The following is a 22375-nucleotide window of genomic DNA, read 5'->3' as shown; positions in this document are numbered from 1 at the left end:
CAAGGGCCAAGAAGCAGCTGGCCACGCGCAAAGCACTCGGCGCGGCCTTACTTTCCGTCTCTTTTGCCCTTCCGTGTCCTCCTTGGATTGCTCCATGATGTGGTCCAGGACCTTCATGTCCAGCGCCAGCTCCTCCTGCCTGGCCCGGTTGAGGCGTTTCATCTTCTCCCGCATGGAGGCCAGCAGCATGTCCCCGCATTCCCTCAGTTTCCGCCGCCTCTCGATCTCGGCACGCTCGTCCTCCATCTTGAATAGCTGCCGTTCCTCTTCCTGCAGAAGAAGAAGAAGACGATAGATTTACAGCCCACCCTTCTCTTTGAATCAGAGTCTCAGAGCGGCTCACAATCTCCTTTCCCTTCCTCCCCTACAACAGACACCCTGTGAAGTGGGTGGGGCTGAGATGGCTCTCCCAGAAGCTGCCCTTCCAAGGACAACCTCTGCCAGAGCTATGGCTGACCCAAGGCCATTCCAGCAGGTGCAAGTGGAGGAGTGGGGAATCGAACCCGGTTCTCCCAGATAAGAGTCTGCACACCAACCCACTACACCAAACTGGGGAGGGGGAGCCATCAACTCTCACTGCCTTCCTTCTAGCCACTCCTCCTTTTTCTCTGCGATCTCCCAGAGGGCAACATGTACTCTCTCTATCTCTCCTGGTTCAAACGCCTCTCTCTCCTTTGCTTTGAAAGGAAGGACTTCCTTATCAATACGGAATGGGTTGGATCCAACCATCCTCCAAGCAGGCTCCAAGAATCCCTGCCTAAGGAACCTTCCTTCAACTTAGGTGGCTCTCAGGGCCGGGTTAACAATTAGGCCAAGTAACTGCTCCCCCCCCCCCCCGATTTTCCCTCTGCTTGCAGCCCTCCCAGCCTCCACGCGCAGCCAGCAACTCAGCTGCTCTTTGCTCAGCTTACCTGGTGCCGCTGCTGCTGGTGTCGTCACCAAGTTTGCCTCTCTCCGCCTCTCCCCTGCAGCTTTGTCGAAGGGTCTTTTAAGATTGCTGCAGTAGGGTCCACGGGCAGCGGGGCGGGTGCTCATACTCTTAAGAATTTGTGAGGGGGGTCCCAAGATTTCGACTGCCTAAGGGCCTCCGCAGTGTTTAATCCGGCACTGGTGGCTCTTCCTCCAACCTCCATAGATTAGAGGAAGGCTTGATATTTGAGTCAGGCTACCAAGTCCCCAGTCAGGACAGGGGATTCTCTACCCCGGGGTGGCCAAACTGAAGCTGGGGAGCCACATGTGGCTCTTTCACACACATTGTGTGGCTCTTGGAGCCCCCACCGCCCTGTTGGCTGGCTTGGAGAAGACATTTCTGTCTTTAAATCCCTTCTCCGAGCCAAGCTAGCTAGCAGCTTGGAGAATCCATTTAAAGTTAAAATTGCTTTCTTTCCTCCCCTTCCTCCCTCCCTCCCTGTCTGTCCCTGAGCCCATTATGGGAAAGGGTGGAATATAAATCTACCAACAATAATAAATAAATAAATCTTCCTTCCGGCTCTCAAACATCTGGCATTTATTCTATGTGACTCTTTTGTTACGCAAATTTGGCACCGCTGCTCCACCCTGAGCCCGCCTTGGCGAGGAGGGCAGGATACAAATGGAATGAAATAAATAATAAATACCCTGAGCTCCTATTGCCCACTGGTGATGTTAACAAAATGCTGGTGATGTTAACAAAAAACCCCCTCCTCACTGGCATTCCAAGCGGGATGGTGTCACTTTCGAGGGAAATTCAGAAGTGACGGCAACAGTTCCAGGAATTGCTGGAAGCTCTGTGGTTTACCATAGAGTTTCCGGCAATTCCTAGAGCTACTGCTTGTGGCTTCCAGGTTGACCCTAGAAATGAGGTCATCATACTTATGTTGCTGCCCCCCCCCCAATATCCCTGCCCCCAATCCTCCTGCCAGTTCCCAGGCTGAGAACCCTCACTTCAGCCCCAAAGGTGGGGTACAAATATTTTAATAAATGAATAAACTTTGCTCAGTGGAACAGTAGGATCCATCCCACCGTCCTTTCCTTCCTTAAAGCAATGAGGCCTCCTGTGCACTTTACCTTCAGGCAGCCTCCCCTTTCCGCTTGGGCAGAGCCCGCTCAAGCTAACAGCTGCTCCTTTGCTCCGCCCCCTATCAGTCACCGGAGACTCCGCCCTGACCTTGGTGGGATGCGCAGTTGTCATTTACAACTTGGCTCACTAGCACGAGCCACACGGAGTATTCTGTTCCGTATGTTCCATGGTTTGCAGCCTGGGCTACAAAGGCTGTTGGGGGCAGCCACAGATGGTCTTGCCCTCAGTCGGAGAGCTGAACCTTGGCGATTTCTTAGGTATTCGCCATTTTTTATTTACTCCCTTCCCAAACCCATGATTCCACCCGGCATGAAGCCTGCCCCAGGGGGATCCAACAGAAAGGCAACGTCTACTCTCATTGCAAAGAAAGGCCAGCAGATAAGAAACCAGCTACATCACCATATACTTCGCCTCCTCTTCCTTGAGACGCTTCTCCTCTTGCCTCTGTGCTTCTGCCACCGCCCTCTGGGTGTTCAGCATGTTCAGTGTGTCAGAATTCCGCGCCTGCCGCTCCTGCTCTTCTCTTGCGGCTCGCTTCTCCTTGGCCAGCCGGTCCTCCTCCCAGAGAGCCAAGTAGGTGGCCTCCTCCTGCTCCCTTTGCTTCTTCAGCTCCTCGTTCAAGGCCAGCTGGGCCAGGCGGTCTTCGCAAACCTCCAGAAGGTGCTTCTTGCTCCACTGGGATCGCAGCTCCTCGCAATCCGCTCTAAAGCCCCCCTCCCCAGGAAAGAATGGGGAAAGGGTCAGAAATGCATTTAAATGTCCAGCCCTGCAGGGAAGATCTTCTTCCCCAGCTCTGCTTTCTGGGCTCCTGCTGGTAGAGGTGAGGTGGGTGGTATCAAGAGGCAGGGCCTTTTTAGTGGGGGCACCTTCCTTTGGAATGACCCCCAGGTTGGTGTAGTGGCTCGGACTCTTATCCGGGAGAACCGTGTTTGCTTCCCCACTGCTCCACTTGCAGCTGCTAGAATGGCCTTGGGTCAGTATAGCTCTCACAGGAGTGGTCCTTGAAGGGGCAGCTTCTGGGAGAGCTCGCTCAGCCCCACCTACCACACAGGGTGTCTGTTGTGTGTGGGGGGAAAGGTAAAGGAGATTGTGACTGCTCTGGGACTCTGAGATTCAGAGTATAGGGTGAGATATAAATCAAATATCTTCTTCTCCCTTTTGAGGTTCACCTGGAAATTTCCTTTTATGCATACGATATAGTAGAAAACAGAAACAGGATACAGGATGACCTTGACAGGCTGGGAAACTGGGCTAAAACCAATAAAATGAATTTTAACAGGGAGAAATGTAAAGTTCTGCATTTAGGTAGGAAAAATCCCATGCATAGTTATAGGATGGGGAGTTTTAGCAGTAGCAAGTGCCAAAAGGATCTCGGGGTCTTAGTGGATCATACGCTGAACATGAGTCAGCAGTGTGATATGGTGGCTAAAAAGGCAAATGCAATTTTGGGCTGTATCAACAGAATTAGTGTCCAGATCACGTGATGGGATAGTATCGCTTTACTCTGCTCTGGCAAGACCTCACTTGCAGTATTGTGTTCAGTTTTGGGCACCACATTTTAAGAAGGATATAGACAAGCTGGAACGAGTCCAGAGGAGGGCGATGAAGATGGTGAGGAATCTGGGGACCAAGTCCTATGAGGAAAGGTTGAAGGAGCTGGGCATGTTTAGCCTGGAGAGGAGGCTGCTGAGAGGTGATAGGATCACCATCTTCTTGAAGGGCTGTCCTATAGAGGATGGTGTGGAATTGTTTTCTGTTGCCTCAGAAAGCAGGATCACAACCAATGGGCTGAAATTAAATCAAAAGAGTTTCTGGCTCAACATTAGGAAGAACTTCCTGACCGTTACAGCGATTCATCAGTGGAACAGGCTTCCTTGGGAGGTGGTGGGCTCTCCTTCCTTGGAGGTTTTTAAACAGAGGCTAGATGGCCATCTGACAGCAATGAAGATGCTGTGAATTTGGGGGAGGTATTTGTGGGGTTCCTGCACTGTGCAGGGGGTTGGACTAGATGACCCTGGAGGTCCCTTCCAACTCTATGATTCTATGATAGCCAGGAGATTTCCAGCTCCTCTCTGGAGACTGGCAACACTCATGAGAAACAAAGTGGGGCAGAGGGAGCAGGGGGGGAAGGGATGCTTCGGCGGGGGAGGGCGGGATACAAATAAAATTTTACTTACTTACTTACTTACTAACTGACGCTTTGGAGCATAAACACAGTTGTTTTAAGGAATAGCTGTAAAAATTAATTGACTTTTGGCTCACAGGCCCCAGTCAGTGGAACAGAACCAATTCTGCTGGAAAGATGCCCCGACCTTGAACGAGGGAGGCCAGAAAACTCCTCTTAGTAGAGGTTAGGAAAGGCTGGTAAAGGGACATTCTCGTCTCCCAAAAGGAAGTTATTTACCCCTCCACATCCACCATCTCCATGGCCCTGCAGCCTTTAAATTCTTGCAAGCTAACCAGCGCTTCACACAATGCATCTTCCCCAAAAGCTTTCCGTCACCCCACAAGAGCAAGCGACCTACATAAAACGAATGTTTGCTTTATATTTTGGGGCGAAACCTGCCAAATAAATTTTTACTGCCGCTTCTGCTGCCCCCCGTGGGAAATGCAATTAAGCATCTGCTGTTGATCTGGGCTTAATTTGAAAACGCAGCTGTTTTAATTGACTGGGCGAATAAAACCCGGAGTTCTGCTGCCGATCAGCGGGGTATGTTAAAGCAACATCAAAGTGACACTGTTATTGGCATAAAGAATTGCTGGGGGGGGGGAAATAACTGATACTTGCCATAAGCTAAGGGCAGAATCCGTTCAGGACTCCATTGCAGGATCTTCTTTGAAAGAAGAAGAAGAAGACTGCAGATTTATACTCCACCCTTCTCTCTGAATCAGAGTCTCAGAGCGGCTTACAATCTCCTATACCTTCTCCCTCCACAACAGGCACCGTGATGTGGGTGGGGCTGAGAGGGCTCTCACAGAAGCTGCCCTTTCAAGGACAACCTCTGCCAGAGCTATGGCTGACCCAAGGCCATTCCAGCAGCTGCAAGTGGAGGAGCGGGGAATCAAACCCGGTTCTCCCAGATAAGAGTCCGCACACTTAACCACTACACCAAACTGGCTCTCTTAGAGAATAGTCCCAGATAGAGAATAGTCCCATAGCTGGATTCAGCACCTGCTCTCCTCTGCTTTGGCCCCCTGGGAAATCAGCTGGTAATTTAAGGGGCCAGGTTTGGGACCTCTGGCTGCTGACCTATGAATTCTAGCTACAATATCTTCCCAAGGGAGCGTCTTCCTTTCACTGTGAGAATCGGGATTATGTGGGTGTTGAGCAGGTGATGATAGGTTTGTGTCTTTGTTCTTTAGTTACAGGACTAGATGTTTAGAGAGAACGGGTAAAGGGGCTCCACCTTTCTCCCCAACAGGGACCCAGTGCAGCTTGCATCCTTCTCCTTCCCTCCATTTTACCCTCACAACAACCCTGTGAGGTAGGTTAGGCTAACAGTGTGTGATTGACCCAAGACTACCTGGTGAGCTTCCATGGCAAAATGGGAATTCAAACCCAGGTCCTAACCTGACACTCTTAACCACTACACCACATGGACATTACTTTCATTTATTTCCACAATATAAAGAGTTCAAAATACCATTAAAAGAAAGCCGACGAAGGCTACGTTTCCCAGGATGCTGCTTGTCAAACAATACAAATGACAAAGAACTCTAAAAAGCAAGGCAAGAGTTAAATCAAAACATCGGCCTGTCTGGTAATTTTTATACAAAGTAATTCTGTATTTGCTCTCTGTCCTATCCAAATAATTCTTCCAAAGCAGCTTCTACAGCATCCAATAAAGAAGAAGAAGAAGAAGAAGAAGAAGAAGAAGAAGAAGAAGAAGAAGAAGAAGAAGAAGAAGAAGAAGAAGAAGAAGAAGAAGAAGAAGAAGAAGAAGAAGAAGAAGAAGAAGAAGAAGAAGATGATGATGATGATGATATTGGATTTATATCCTGCCCTCCACTCCAAATCTGTTCTACTGAGGAATCGCTCTAACGGTCAGGAAGTTCTTCCTAAGGTTGAGCTGGAAACTCTTTTGATTTAATTTCAAACCACTGGTTCTGGTCCTACCTTCCGGGGCCACAGAAAACAATTCCACACCATCCTCTATATGACAGCCTTTCAAGTACTTGAAGATGGTGATCGTATCACCTCTCAGTCACCTCCTCTCCAAGCTAAACACGCCAGCTCCTTCAACCTTTCTTCATTAGGACTTGGTCTCCAGACCCCTCACCATCTTCGTCGCCCTCCTCTGGACCCGTTCCAGCTTGTCTATATCCTTCCTAAAATGTGGTGCCCAAAACTGTACACAATACTCCAGGTGAGGTCTTACCAGAGCAAAGTAAAGTGATATCATCACATCACGTGATCTGGACACTATACTTCTGTTGATACAGCCCAAAATTGCATTTGCCTTTTTACCAACCACATCACACTGTTGACTCATGTTCAGCGTATGGTTCACTAAGACCCCTAGATCCTAGATATTTGCTCTCTGTCCTATCCAAATAATTCTTCCAAAGCAGCTTTTACAGCATTCAACAAGAAAAAGAAGGACGATGACGACATTGGATTTATATCCCGCCCTCCACTCCAAATCTCAGAGTCTCAGAGCGGCTAACAATCTCCTTTCCCTTCCTCCCCCACAACAGACACCCTGTGAGGTGGGTGGGGCTGAGAGGGCTCTCACAGCAGCTGCCCTTTCAAGAACAACCTCTGCCAGAGCTATGGCTGACCCAAGGTCATTCCAGCAGGTGCAAGTGGAGGAGTGGGGAATCAAACCCGGTTCTCCCAGATAAGAGTTCGCACAGTTAACCACTACACCAAACTGGCTCTCTTTCTCTCAAACATCTGTTCCCCCAGATGGTTCTTGGGCAACTGAGCTTTGCTGTCCTATGCCTCTCTCTGTAGGCAAGTCTGCAGTTGAAGTTTCTTTCCAAAGGGCAAATGCCACATTTGTTCGCCTTGTGAACATTTGCCCGCTTTTATGGGACTGAGGCAGAACCCCAGGGACCATAGCCTCCTCCACGAGAAGTGACAAAAGTTATGCTAGAAAAAGAGAGGAGGATGTTCCCTGGGTGCCTTGTTTAGCGGCATTCTAATTATCTTTAATATAAAAAAGAAGTGCCCCCTGCAGCTGAAATGGGGATGGCTGATGAACAAAACTTTCTGTGGGAGTCTCTGGCCAAAAATCTGCGAATTAATCTGCGACTTACGGTCGAGCCTTTTATTCTAGAAAAGATGAATGCACTCCCATCAGCAATCTGGAAAAGTTGCCATATAACAGGGATGGCCAAACTGTGGCTAAAGAGCCACATGTGGCTCTTTCACACATATTGTGTGACTCTCAAAGCCCCCACTGCACCACTAACAAGCTTGGAGAAGCCATGTCTTAAATCACTTCCCCAAGCCAAGACAGCTGGCAGCTTGGCGAATGCATTTAAAATTAAAGTTGCTTTCTTTCTACCTCCCCTTCCCATCTATTTTCCTCCCTTCCTTTCCCTCCCTCCCAACTTCCAACATTCATGTCTTGCAGCTCTCAAACATCTGACATTTATTCTATGCGGCTCTTAAGCAAGTTTGGCCACTCCTGCTATATAACAACTGAATTCCAGGACAGGTGTAGTGGAAGTGGATGGGGAGAGTCTGAAACATTGCCTGTGATATGACCTATGTAGAGCAAAACGGTCAGATCCAATCCTGAGGAATTAGAACCTAAGATCATAAGAGAATCCATGTTGGGTCAGGCCAGTGGCCCATCCAGTCCAACACTTTTGTGTCACACAGTGGCCAAAACCCAGTTCTCCCAGATAAGAGTCCGCACTCTTAACCACCACACCAAACTGGCTCTTCACCACCTGAGAAAGATGGCTCTCCTTGTGAGGCCTCCTCAGCTTGTGACCAACTCACCTGAGCTGCTGTTCCCGTTTCTCAGCTACCATCTTCCGCCTCTCTTCTTCCCGATTCTCTCTCAGTGCTTTTGCCTTCTCTACCATTTTCTGTTTTCTGTCCTCGATGGTTTCTTCCAATGACTCCATTTCAGCAATGTAACTCTTTTCCTCCTTTTCCAAGAGATCCCGAAGCCTGGAAAATGTTTGTTAAAAACTGGTCATGTGGTACGCTTTTGGCACCAAAACAGCAATGCTTTGACACTTTTCCAGAATTCTGAACAACAACAAAAAAAGCATGGCTTTTGTTTAAAACTTCTACACAATTGGTCATGAGCTGAGAGGTCAAGGGACATTAGGTCCCAGCCTGGGTCCCAATCCGGACTCCCTTGGGAAGAATTGCTTCACGGCTCATTTCAGACTTAATGCAAAACCAAGGTGATTGCTGTTGAATGGTTTCTCATCCTCTTGGAGAGGAGTGTCGTGGACTGCCTCAAGGATCTGTCCGGGGGTCTGTATTGTTCAGCATCTTTATCAATGATTTGGATGAAGGAATAGAGGGAATGATTATTAAATTTGCAGATGATACTAAATTGGGAGGGGTTGCAAATACTGTAGAAGACAGAAACAGGATACAGGATGACCCTGATAGGCTGGAAAACTGGGCTAAAACCAATAAAATTAATTTTCTCTTTAAAACAATTTATTATACTGTAATATATTGTAATAACACTTATCATCTGTTATTAACATTAATACATATACATTTTCTCCACCCTCCCCCCCCTTTTAGTGACCCCCGGCAGCGTATTTTAATTAAATTGCTAAAAAAAAAGGTAATCAATATTGTCTATTAAAGAATCTTCATAAAAAAGAAAACATCATAAAGCAAAAGGAGAAAAGGAAAAACAAAACAAAACCATAGGTTATAATTGTAATCCATCTTCATAGTAATCCTTTAGTCATTATCAAAAAAACGGAAAAAAAATATATTCCAATAGTCTCACTTTTTTACTGTAGTCCATTTAACGTTCCTTTAGCCAATAAAATGAATTTTAACAGGGATAAATGTAAAGTTCTGCATTTAGGTAGGAAAAATCCCATGCGTGGTTATAGGATGGGGGAGACTTGTCTTAGCAGTAGTATGTGTGAAAAGGATTTAGGGGTCTTAGTAGACCATACGCTGAACATGAGTCAACAGTATGATGTGGTGGCTAAAAAGGCAAATGCAATTTTGGGCTGTATCAACAGAAGTATAGTATCCAGATCATGTGACGTGATGGTATCACTTTACTCTGCTCTGGTAAGACTTCACCTGGAGTACTGTGTTCAGTTTTGGGCACCATATTTTAAGAAGGATATAGACAAGCTAGAACAAGTCCAGAGGAGGGCGACAAAGATGGTGAGGGGTCTGGAGACCAAGTCCTATGAGGAAAGGCTGAAGTAGCTGGGCATGTTTAGCCTGGAGAGGAGACAGCTGAGAGGTGATATCATCACCATCTTCAAGTACTTGAAGGGCTGTCATATAGAGGATGGTGCAGAATTGTTTTCAGAACCAATGGGTTGAAATTAAATCAAAAGAGTTTCCGGCTCAACATTAGGAAGAACTTCCTGACCTTTAGAGCGGTTCCTCAGTGGAACAGGCTTCCTCGGGAGGTGGTGGGCTCTCCTTCCTTGGAGGTTTTGAAACAGAGGCTGGATGGCCATTTGACAGCAATGAAGATCCTAATAATTTAGGGGGAGGTATTTGTGAGTTTCCTGCATTGTGCAGGGGGGTTGGACTAGATGACCCTGAAGGTCCCTTTATTGTAACTATGGATTGTCTGGGGTGATGGAGGGGAACAACAGTTGATCTGGCTTGTGTAACTGAGGCCCGGCTGGAAGAAAAAGATGGGTCTTATGTATCTCTGTTCACCTGGGCATTCTGCCCACCATCAGAACTGGAGTGGCAACTGGGAAGGGAGAAAAGGATTGGTTATCATTCTCCATGCATCTTTCCATTTTTTTGGACAGCCAGCACGGCAGAATGGTCAGAGCAGGGGTGGCTGGACTGCGACTTGGGAGTCGCATGCGGCTCTTTCACACATATTGTGCAGCTCCTGGAGATCAAGGAGGAATTAAAGAGAAATACCAATCATAGAAGAACTTGTTCAGAAAATATTAGAAACAGCTGAAATGGATATATTGACAGGCATGTTAAAGGATAAATCCAAACAAGACATGTTGGAGAGAAGGACTCTTTTTATGAATGGATAAAAAAAGAGATGAACATAGAACTTTTTTAGAACTTTGATACGATATCGATACCAGTTAAAAAGTGTTATAGCACTGTAAGTTTTAATAAACGTATTATAAGTTCTCATCCCTCCTTCCCCCCTCCCTTTCCCCTTTCCTTCCCCCCTTATATTCCTATGTAATAAAATAACTGAACCCTGAGATTGAGGAGGAACTTAATGCAGGCTTACTCTCAAGTAAGCGTGCTTAGCATTGGGATCTCAGTCAGCCTCTGAGCACTGACCCGTAGGTAAGTGACTATTTCTGCCATGTGTGACGTGGGGAAAGAGGGAGGGACGGTGGCTCAGTGGTAGAGCATCTGCTTGATAAGCAGAAGGTCCCAGGTTCAATCCCCGGCATCCCCAACTAAAAGGGGTCCAGGCAAGTAGGCATGAAAAGCCTCAGCTTGAGACCCTGGAGAGCCACTGCCAGTCCGAGTAGACAATACTGACTTCGATGGACCGAGGGTCTGACTCAGTAGAAGGCAGCTCCTTATATTCAAATAGGCCGGCTTGCAAGCTCTCCTCCTCCACCACAGAGGTTGCCCAGAGACCTAGGGTTGGGGAAGATACGAAGGAGCCACAGGAAGGAGGGATGGAATTAAAGAGGGTAGCACAGGGCTCCCCCTTAGTTTCAGAGCTCTTGTAGGAGCTGCATTTACTAACCTTGGTGTCAAGGCAAAGAAGAAGACTGCAGATTTATACCTTACCCTTCTCTCTGAATCAGAGACTCAAGAGCGGCTTACAATCTCCTATATCTTCTCCCCCCACAACAGACACCCTGTGAGGTGGGTGGGGCTGACAGGGCTCTCACAGCAGCTGCCCTTTCAAGGACAACCTCTGCCAGAGCTATGGCTGACCCAAGGCCATTCCAGCAGCTGCAAGTGAAGGAGAGGGGAATCAAACCCAGTTCTCCCAGATAAGAGTCCACGCACTTAACCACGACACCAAACTGGCAAAGAGAGAGATGCATAATGATGCAAACAGTGGTCAAGTCTTCAAGTAGCAACTGGACAAACAGTTGTCAGGAATGCTCTAGTTTAGACTGATCTTGCGTTGAGCAGGGGGTTGGACTAGATGACCCTGTATGGCCCCTTCCAGTTCTATGACTATACGATTCACTGCACTGATCGCTCTTTTATTGATAGAAATCATCAGCCAACATCTACTAGCTCAGCTCTTCGAGGCTACCTTTCTCTCCTTTCCGCAGTCTCAGCCAGGAAGCCCTGCAGCTCAGCATTCACCTTCTTCTGCACCAGGCGGTGAAGCCGTTTGCGTTCGTTCAGCTCGTCCCTTTCGTTGATCTGGCGGCCCAAGAGGTGGGCGTTGGCGTACTTCGAGGCTTCGAGGCGGAGCTTGTCTTGCATTCGCCAGATTTGGACCTCGCGCCCCGGGCCTGGGCCATTTGCTTGTGGAGGTTTGGCGCTCTGCAAAAGAAAACATGCCGTTGAGGAATGGGAAGAGCATATGGTTGCCAGTCTCCCTTTTGGGTTTAAAACAAAATCAAAATATTCCCTGGAAGAAGGTTTATCTGAAATGGAGCAATAAGGACTGGTAATCTGTTGAGATGCATTTTGGGATAGTTTGGACTGTTGGACTTTACCTGGATAAGTCTAACCACGCATATATATATATGCGTATATATGCATATATATATATATATATATATATATATATATATATATATATATATGCGCATATATATATATGTAGTACTCAATGGAAAGGCGGTAGAAATTGCATTTTGAACTTTGGTGGATGGTAGAAAAAAAGCTGCAGACTCACGGAGCTACAGGCTTGTACACTGAATATTAAACAACATTCAACATGAGTAAACAAAAGTCTTCTCCAGTTTCATAAGGGAACAGTCCCACTTTTATACAAAATCCAGAAATGCAGACTCAACTGAAAAGCATACAAGGTCTTTATAAAAGTTCAGTTTTTCAAAATGGAACTCCCGTTCCTTTGCAGAGATGCTTATATTGATATTGAGTTCTCACTGGGTCCAGACAGAAAGTGACGAAACACTAGCCAAATTTTCGTTTCCCACAGAGGCTTCCTCAGGCTTCTGTGCTCGTAGGACTCATCTCTCAATGATACAGGCTCTCCGAGTCATGCAGAGAAGCTGGCGTCAATTGGAGCGGGAGTTCCATTTTGAAAAACTGAACTTTTATACAGACTTTGTATGCTTTTCAGTCGAGTCTGCATCTCTGGATTTTGTATAAAAGTGGGACTGTTCCCTTATGAAACTGGAAAAGACTTTTGTTTACTCCTGTTGAATGTTGTTTAATATTCCGTGTACAAGTCTGTAGCTCCGTGAGCCTGCGGCTTTTTTTTTCTGCTTATGATATATGGTGCCCCTCTCTTTTTCTTTTCCCTGGTGAATGGTGGCGTTTTGTATTTGAGTGTAAAAAATTAGTTTTTGGAAGAATCTGAACACAAGAATTCCAGCAACAACTTTATTTTGTATATTTAGCTGTTGACAGTGTGAGACGCTTTCATTTTCAGCTTTCCAGGTAGTGGCTGGAGATCTTCCAGGAAGGAATACAAGGTGGACTCTATGCCATTTTACCACACTGAAGTTCCTCCCCTCCCCAAACCCTGCCCTGGATAGCCTAGGAAAGTCTGATCTCGTCAGATCTTGGAAGTTAGGTAGGCCTGACCCTGGAGAGTACTTGGACGGGAGACCTCCAAGGAATACCAGGGCCATGACACTGAGGCAGGCAGCAAGCCCTCTCTCTGAACATCCTTGCCTCCTAGCCCCAATAGGGGTCGCCAGAAAGCCATGTGCACACACCTTTCTCCCTATGAAGAAAGGTTGAAACGCTTGGGGCTCTTTAGCTTGGAGAAACGTCGACTGCGGGGTGACATGATAGAGGTTTACAAGCTTATGCATGGGATGGAGAAAGAAGAGAAAGAAGTCCTTTTCTCCCTTTCTCACAATACAAGAACTCGTGGGCATTCGATGAAATTGTTGAGCAGTTGGGTTAAAATGGATAAAAGGAAAGTACTTCTTCACCCAAAGGGTGATTAACATGTGGAATTCACTGCCACAGGAGGTGGTGGCGGCTACAAACATAGCCAGCTTCAAGAGGGGGTTAGATAAAAATATGGAGCAGAGGTCCATCAGTGGCTATTAGCCACTGTGTGTGTGTGTATATATATATATTTTGGCCACTGTGTGATACAGAGTGTTGGACTGGATGGGCCATTGGCCTGATCCAGGATGGCTTCTCTTATGTTCTTACATTCACACAGAGAGAGAAAAGCAGAACATGAGAACTTAAAGCTTTTATCAGATATTATTATAAGCAGGGCTTTTTTTTTTTAGCAGGAACGCACAGGAACGCAGTTCCAGCTGGCTTGGTGTCAGGGAGTGTGGCCTAATATACAAATGAGTACCTACTGGGCTTTTTCTACAAAAATGCCCTATGTGAAGCAATGGTGACATCAAGGGGGTGTGGCCTAATATGCAGATGAGTTCCTGCTGGGCTTTTGCCTACAAAAATCGCTCCTGATTATATGTATTTGGCAAATTGTATCTGCAAGCCTGTGAGAATGCTGTGATTTTGTAGAACAACAGAAAAGACTGGCCATAGAGTTTTAGCCGGTTCAGAATTACAGTTGCATTTTGCTTAGAAAAGAATTTACAAGCTGAAGTCCGCAGCCAATGCTTGCCTATTAAACAGTTGGTGGGTAAAATGGAAGTGCCTTGCCCCGATCTCAGGAGTGGGGCTATGGCTCAGTGGCAAAGCCTTTGCTTGGCATGCAAGAGGTCCCAGGCTCAGTCATCAACATCTCCTGTTAAAAGGACCAGGCGGTAGGTGATGGGAAAGACCTCTGCCTGAGATCCTGGAAAGCCGTTGCCAGTCTAAGTAGACCAGGGGTGTCAAACATGCGGCCTGGGGGCCACATCAGGCCCCCAGAAGGCTCCTATCAGGCCCTTGAACAATTGGCTGTCATCTGCTTCCTTCTGCATAACAGCTTGCTTAGTAAAGCTTGCTCAGTCTCACAGGAGCTACAGAGTAAAACCTCTATTTTCTCCATTGGCTGAGGCTCCTCCCTTGGGGAGGAAGAGGGGGGGAGAGCTTGCTTTTCCCGACTCTCTCAATCACACAGCAGAGCTATTGAGCCAAGCCTCTCTTCTTTCAACTGGCTGAGGCTCCTTCTGCTCCTGGCCCCTGGGGGAGGAAGAAAAGAGCCAGAGCTTCCTTTGCCCAGTTCCCTGGATCCCAAGGGAGAGATAGAAAGAAAGCACCTTTAAGACCAATGAGTGCTAATGTTTTAATCATGTTTTAAGGGATTTTTTACCTAATCTTAAATAAGTACACATATGGCTCGGCTTAACATGGCCCGGCCTGACAACGTCCGATTCGGCCCTATGTCAGATTCGGCCCTCATAACAAATGAATTCGACACCCCTGAAGTAGACAATACCAACTTAGGGACTAAGGGTCCGATTCAGAATAAGGCAGCTTCTTGTGTGTGATCTCCATGGAGAAAAAGCAGAATAAAAAAGTAACCCAGAAATACGTCCAGTTGTCAGATTGGGGGGTTTCAGATCCCAGACCGGCGCCTTTCCCCTCACCAGGAAACAACAAAAGTTGTGCAAAAGAGATCATACAAATTGATTTACTCTGCATAATTCAAGGAGGTTGCAGAATTCATGTCTACAGGTGTGGGAACTGATCTATCTCGACAGATTGTTTTCCAGCACAGGATATAGATCACCTCATCCATATTTATTCATTTTCAAATGTCTATTCCGTCTTTCCCAAGCTGGACTCCAAGCCACGATGACACACCGAAGGCACGAAGGACACAAGCATGTGAACCATCACTAGCCTATGACATGTACCAGGCTCTCTTTGGAGTCACGTGCAATACAAACAGGGATGTATCCAGTTTGCAGGCTCAGTATCATGCCACATGCCAATGACAGACAGTTCTATACTGCGCATCAAAGGCAGACAATTCTATCAATCTACCCAGCATATTTTTTATCTCACCCATCCTACTCTCAAAAGCTCAGTGTAACATCTGTGGCTCTCCTCAGTGCTTAGTTTTCATAGCCCTTTCTTACACGTTCAGGGAAATATTGATCAGCTTATACCAGCAACAAACCCAGGGAAATTACGGTATATGCTTAGAAAGGTAAAGGTAGTTCCCTGTGCAAGCACCAGTCGTTTTCGACTCTAGGGTGATGCTTTCACAACGTTTTCACGGCAGACTTTTTATGGGTGGTTTGCCATTGCCTTCCCCAGTCATCAACACTTTCCCCCCAGCAAGCTGGGTACTCATTTTACCGACCTCGGAAGGATGGAAGGCTGAGTCAACCACGAGCCAGCTACCCGAACCCAGCTTCCGCTGGGATCGAACTCAGGTTGTGAACAGAGCTTAGGACTGCAGTACTGCAGCTTTACCACTCTGCACCATGGGGCTCAGTCATGGAAGATATACTTATACCAGCAACAAAATGATGGAACGTTAGTCCCAGAACGGGATAGGACTGGTGCTTCCATTAATGTGTAACTTTAAGAATTTTGGCAAGAAGTCATGAGATGTTGACCTATTATTTTTTGGCTGATAAAGGTTGGATAACATTTATTATTATTATTATAAACTGAAACCAGTCCCAATTTTATTCCTTTGAAATTACAACATAATTTCATCTAAGAAGGTTGGTTTGCCAATTACCTTTATTTGGATTATACACTAGCACCACAAGAGGAAGACGTGCTCAGCAAATGACAAACAGGCTTACAGCAAACGAGATTTTTTTCCTTCTGAACTTGTTATGAACTGATATGTGTGTTAGATAAATATAAAATTGTTGTACACCTCGTTATAGTGCTACACGGTTTACGTTGTTTTTTACTTTATCATTGTTTAACTGTGGTTCCTCGGTTTTGTAATCCCCAGTTGGGGGCAGGGGATCCCCCCCCCATTTTGAGGCCTTCCCCCCACTTCAGGGTCATCAGAAAGTGTGTGGGGGGGGGACGAAAATGTCTGCTGGACACTCCATTTTTCTTTATGGAGACTGATTCCCATAGGGTATAATGGAGAATTGATTCTTGGGTATCGAGCTGGGGAAGGGGCTGCTTTTGGGGGGGGGGGTTAGGTAGAGGCACCAAATTTGGTGCATAGCATGCAGTGCCTGTTCTCAAAAGACTCCAAGTTTCAAAAGGATTGGAGCAAGGAGTCCAATTCTATGAGCCCCCAAAGAAGGTGCCCCTATCCTTCATTATTTCCAGTGGAGGGCAGGCATTTAAAAGGTGTGCAGTCCCTTTAAATGTCATGGCCAGAACTCCCTTTGGAGTTCAGTTATGCTTGTCACACCCTTGCTCTTGGCTCCACCCCCAAAGTCCCCTGGCTCCACCCTCAATATCTCCTGGCTCCACCCTCAAAGTCCCCTGGCTCCACCCCCAAAGTCCCCTGGCTCCACCCTCAATATCTCCTGGCTCCACCCTCAAAGTCCCCTGGCTCCACCCCCAAAGTCCCCTGGCTCCATCTTCAATATCTCCTGGCTCCACCCTCAAAGTCCCCTGGCTCCACCCCCAAAGTCCCCTGGCTCCATCTTCAATATCTCCTGGCTCCACCCCCAAAGTCCCCTGGCTCCACCCCCAAAGTCCCCTGGCTCCACCCTCAATATATCCTGGCTCCACCCTCAAAGTCCCCTGGCTCCACCCCCAAAGTCCCCTGGCTCCACCCCAATATCTCCTGGCTTCACCCTCAAAGTCCCCTGGCTCCACCCCCAAAGTCCCCTGGCTCCACCCCCAAAGTCCCCTGGCTCCACCCTCAATATATCCTGGCTCCACCCTCAAAGTCCCCTGGCTCCACCCCCAAAGTCCCCTGGCTCCACCCCAATATCTCCTGGCTTCACCCTCAAAGTCCCCTGGCTCCACCCCCAAAGTCCCCTGGCTCCACCCTCAATATCTCCTGGCTCCACCCTCAAAGTCCCCTGGCTCCACCCCCAAAGTTCCCAGATATTCCTTGAATTGGACCTGATAACTCTACAATGTTCATGGATCCAGTACTTCTTGAGGACTAGTCGCTTTTCAGCCAATGCCCTTCCCCCCCACCCCGAGCCCCTCCCAGACTCACGAAGGCTATGGAATAGGGCTTCGGGCCCTTCACCTCCCGCCTCAACCGGTTGCTCCCCTCGCTCAGCATCTTCGCGCCCTGCCTGCCTCCTTCCCGCAGCGCAGCAACCCGGGCCTCGACGCGTTGCCCGTCGCCGTGGTAACCGGGCCGCAGCGTCGGGGGCGGGACGGCAGGGTGACGTCAACACGCCGGCCGGGGGGTTCTGTCGAGCGCCCCGAGAAGTTCCCACGCCCGCGGCCAAGTTCGGGGGCGCATGCGCTGTCGGGGCTGGCGAAGGCATGCATGAATGGAGGGGTGGAGAATGAAGGGGGAAGGAAGTTTTGAGTTCAGGGGCAACTCTAAGGGTAACCAAGTTTGGTTCTGGGTCCAGGCTTCCGTGTGGGTGACTGCCACTTTTGGTGTCAGTCAGATTAGGGTTGTCAAATCCGATTCAAGAAATATCTGGGGACTTTGAGGGTGGGGCCAAGAGACTTTGGGGGGTGGGGCCAGGAGACACTGGGGGTGGAGTCAGGATCAAGATTGTGACAAGTGTAATTGAACTCCAAAGGGAGTTCTGGCCTTCGCATTGAAAAGGATCGCACACCTTTTAAAAGCCTTCCCTCCATTGGAAATAATGAAGGATGGGGGCACCTTCTTTGGGGGCTCATAGAATTGGACCCCCTGGTCCAATCCTTTTGAAACTTGGAGGGTGTTTTGAGGAGAAGAAGCAGATGCTATGCTGCAAATTTGGTGCCTCTACCTAAAAAAAAACAGAGCCCCAGATACCAACTGATCAATTCTCCATTATACCCTATGGGAATCTGTCTCCATAGGGAATGAGTGCCCAGCAGATGACCCTGAAGCAGGAGGAGAGCCTCTGAACCAGGGGATCCCCTGTCCCGACCTGGGGATTGGCTACCCTAGGTGAGATCCAGGTGGTCAGCCGTGTTGGTCTGAAGCAGCAGAAGAATGTTGGAGTCCAGTAGCCCGCCTCAGCGGGGAGGGCGGGATATAAATTGAATTAAACATAAACATGAAACAAAAACCTTCAAGGCTAACAGAGTTTTATTCAGAATGTAAGCTTTCGTGTGCTAGAAGCACCCTTCATCAGACAATGAAATCAGGTACAATTAGCAGTGCTACAGATAGCTCGTGGGTAGGATTAAGCATCCAAAATAGTACAAACAAAGCAGGGGTCAAGTGGCACCTTTAAGACCAACCAAGTTTTATTCAGAATGTAAGCTTCCGTGTGCTCTCTAAGCACACTTCATCAGACGAAGGGATCAGGTATAGTGGCCCATTTGGATCTATCAAAATAGTACAAAGTTAGCCATTTTTCTCCAGGCCAGTTTTGTCAGGGATCACGGAAGAGGGTAACCCCCCACCCCCCATCTTTTGGCCATCTTCTGGGCTTGGAGCAGGGTTAACTGGGGTTGTGGGGAGGGGGGGAGGTACTTGTGAATTTACTGCATTGTAGGAGGGGTTAGACTGGATGACCCTGTAAGTCCCTTCCAACTCTATGATTCTATGTGTACATGCACACTTCTTCGGGCACATTGAAACATAACTTCTTCAAGCCTTACAGTTGGGGTGGGGTGGAGTTTTGTTGCTAGGAAGGGCTAATTAAAGTCAAGGTGCATCAGTAACTGGGCGATGGGCATAGCCGAGATTGGTACGCTAATTTGCTGCCATTCACAGGTCCTTTAATCCAATCTTGGGGGTGGCCTCATAGAAATAAAGGAAGGGGCTGGGGAGACGCTGCCTGTCTCTGAGCATCTGCAGAGTGATATTCTGAGGTTTTCCCCCTCCTCTCTTCAAATTTCTCTTTTGATAAAGGAATTGGTTAGAAGCTGACACCAAATGCCTGAAAAGAGGGAAAGAAATAGATTGTTTCAGGAAGAAACTGGGGGGAAATGGATTGAGAAAATGTCTCTTTTGCAGCTGTGCTTGTGTGATTAAATATGCAGTATAATAAGAAGTAGAGATATCACCCTGCCAACGAAAGTCCATATAGTCAAAGCTATGGTATTCCCAGTAGTAATGTATGGCTGTGAGAGTTGGACCATAAGGAAGGCTGAGCGCAGAAGAATAGATGCTTTCGAGCTGTGGTGCTGGAGAAGAATCTTGAGAGTCCCTTGGACTTCAAGAAGATCAAATCAGTCAGTCCTAAGGGAAATCAACCCAGACTGTTTCCTGGAAGGTCAGATGCTGAAGCTGAAGCTCAAATACTTTGGCCACCAAATGAGAAGGGAGCACTCACTGGAGAAGACCCTGATGCTGGGAAAGACAGAAGGCCAAAGAAGAAGGGGACGGCAAAAGAGGAGATGGCTGGACAGCATTACTGATGTAACTAACAAATTTGAGCAGACTTTGGAGGATGGTGGAAGACAGGAGGGCCTGGCGTGACTTGGTTCATGGGGTCGCAAAGAGTTGGACTCGACTGTACGACTGAACAACAAAAAATATATATGACTGCCGAGTGGATGGTGGATTCTTGTGTGATTCACAGCCAGAGACCCCAAACCAAAAAGAAACATAGAATCCAAATGTTATTTATGAATGGCCAAGGTCACAATTCGAGGGAAGAAAAATGTAGTGCATAATTACCCAACTATAGTGTAGTACGTAAATTTTAAGAGGCATTGAAAATGATTGTGGATTAGCATTAAGTGCAGTTTCTTATGAAGAAACAATTATAATCTTGGTTTTTGTTTTTTGGGGGGTTTTTTATCCTGCAGTGTTCAAATAATTTTAAAATATTAGAAGATCTCTCTCCTTGGTGAGAGGCAGGAAAACTTTTAATGCCCTCTCGAAAATTTAATAAAACAGTTTAAGCTGGTTCTTTTGGTGTTGTATGAATCTTTACTGACACCTAGTGCTTTTCTGGTTAAGTTACAGTTCTGGATAAGTTACAGATTGAGGAAGAATCGTACTGCTACAGCACCAACCCCAAATCAGACTTTTCCCTGCAGCCACTGTGGCCGGACCTGCCTGTCCCGCATTGGTCTTGTCAGCCACCAGCGAGCCTGCAGCAGACGTGGACTACTGCACCCTTCTTAAATCTTCGTTCGTGAAGTCAAGCCGAGAGAGAGACAGTTCTGTATTTCTGTAATTTCAGAATTACAAAAGCCCATCGCAAAACTCTCTAACTTTCATTGTGGAAGGAGGATTACAAAAAACTGACACCTTCTCTCAGGGTTGCCAGCTGCCACAAGAACAAGCCTCCTGTTCAGGGCTGACCCTGCCACTAGCAAACTAGGCGACTGCCTAGGGCGTCGGCCTTCTGGGGGTGCTGAATTGGGTACCCCCATGTGACTCGGTGACATCATCAGTGCAGGGCAGGGGGGCGCCAGAAGTTTGCCTCGCCTAGGGTGCCAGCCTATGGCTGGCTCTTTTCCTGTTGTAACCTTTAACAGAGCCTCAGTGGGTGGTTGTGTAGCAGATGTTCTGTATTTCCATGCCATGAAAAGCACACTCTGCCCATTTCCACACCTTAAGCCTTTCTTAAAGGGGCAGATTCAGGTAACCGAGTGTGTTGGTCTGAAGCAGCACAACAAAGTATAACTTCAGTGACACCTTTACCAACCAAATTTCATTAAAGGCCTCAGCTTTTCTTGTGCAGGTATCTGTATCTGAATTGTGTATCTGTTTCATATGCAGGTCTGTATCCGAAGAAGTGTATGTGCATAAGAAAGCATATATTAGGGCTGCCATGTCTGACTCAAGAAATATCTGGGGATTTTGAGGGTGGAGCCAGGAGACTTTGGGGGTGGAGCCAAGAACAAGGACAGGACAAATACGATTGAATTCTGAAGGGAGTTCTGGCCATCACATTTAAAGGGACCTTGTTTCTTTCTTTAAATGCCTTCCTTCCATTGGAAATAATGGAGGATGTGGGCACCTTCTTTTGAGGCCCCTAGAATTGGACCCCCTGGTCCAATCTTTTTGAAACTTGGGGGGAGGGTTTGAGGAGAGGCACCAGATGCTATGCTGAAAATTTGGTGCCTCTACCGCAAAAAAAAAAGGCCCAGATAACCATGGATCAATTCTCCATTATACCGTATGGCAAGGGTGGCCAAACTTGATTAACATAAGAGCCACACAGAATAAATATCAGATGTTGAAGAGCCACAAGGAAGGCAGGCAGGCAAATAGATGGGGAAGGGAGGGAGAGGTGGGAAGAAAACAACTTTAAATGCATTCTCCAAGCTGCCGGCTGGCTTGGTTTGGAGAAGTGATTTAAAGAGACACATGTCTTCTCCAAGCAGTGGGGGCTTTGAGAGCCACACAATATGTGCGAAAGAGCCACATGTGGCTCCTGAGCCACAGTTTGGCCAACCCTGTACTATGGGGACCAAGCTTTCTGATAACCTTGAAGCGGGGGGAGGGCTCCAAACTGGGGGATCCCCGCCTGGGGATTGGCAACCCTAGCTTATATCTTGAACAAAACTTAGTTGGTCGTAAAGGTGCTGCTGGACCCAAATGTTTTTTCTTTAAAGAGGCAGAATTAGTAAAATAGCAATTTAGAGACCATAAAGATGTTAGAGGTATGAGCTTTTGGGAATCAAAGCTGCTCTCAAAGTTCTGGTTCTTGAAAGCTCATACCTCCAAAATCTGGATGGTCTCTGAAGAAGAAGATATTGGATTTATATCCCGCCCTCCACTCTGAAGAGTCTCAGAGTGGCTCACAATCTCCTTTATCTCCCTCCCCCACAACAGACACCCTGTGAGGTGGGTGGGGCTGAGAGGGCTCTCACAGCAGCTGCCCTTTCAAGGACAACCTCTGCCAGAGCTATGGCTGACCCAAGGCCATTCCAGCAGGTGCAAGTGGAGGAGTGGGGAATCAAACCCGGTTCTCCCAGGTAAGAGTCCACACATTTAACCACTACACCAAACTGAAGCTGCAGTCACGCACACTAAATGATCCACTTCCGATGCACTTTCCAACTGGATTTTGCCAGAGAAGGAAGGTGAATAGGTGATGTCAATCCAGTTCAAAAATTCTCCTATGGGATGCAGCCAGCGG

At 47.4% G+C, this 22375-nt stretch overlaps 1 protein-coding gene across 1 annotated transcript in view; it reads right to left on the bottom strand.

Moving 5' to 3' along the window:
• Window positions 1-17504, bottom strand: part of CFAP53 (cilia and flagella associated protein 53) — a 30963-nt gene extending 13459 nt beyond the window's left edge. Inside the window, exons 1-5 of the mRNA XM_060236458.1 lie at window positions 17371-17504; window positions 11458-11693; window positions 8016-8189; window positions 2459-2762; window positions 52-270 (exon numbers count right to left, since the gene is read on the bottom strand). Coding sequence (XP_060092441.1) covers window positions 52-270; window positions 2459-2762; window positions 8016-8189; window positions 11458-11693; window positions 17371-17439 — 1002 coding nt within the window. The 5' untranslated portion in view covers window positions 17440-17504. The remainder of the gene's footprint in view (window positions 1-51; window positions 271-2458; window positions 2763-8015; window positions 8190-11457; window positions 11694-17370) is intronic.
• Between the last annotated feature and the right edge of the window lie 4871 nt (window positions 17505-22375).

This window comes from Heteronotia binoei, chromosome 4 (assembly GCF_032191835.1).
Source record: "Heteronotia binoei isolate CCM8104 ecotype False Entrance Well chromosome 4, APGP_CSIRO_Hbin_v1, whole genome shotgun sequence".
Classification (NCBI taxonomy): Eukaryota; Metazoa; Chordata; class Lepidosauria; order Squamata; family Gekkonidae; genus Heteronotia; species Heteronotia binoei.
This window is presented reverse-complemented; position numbering and strand designations above follow the sequence as displayed.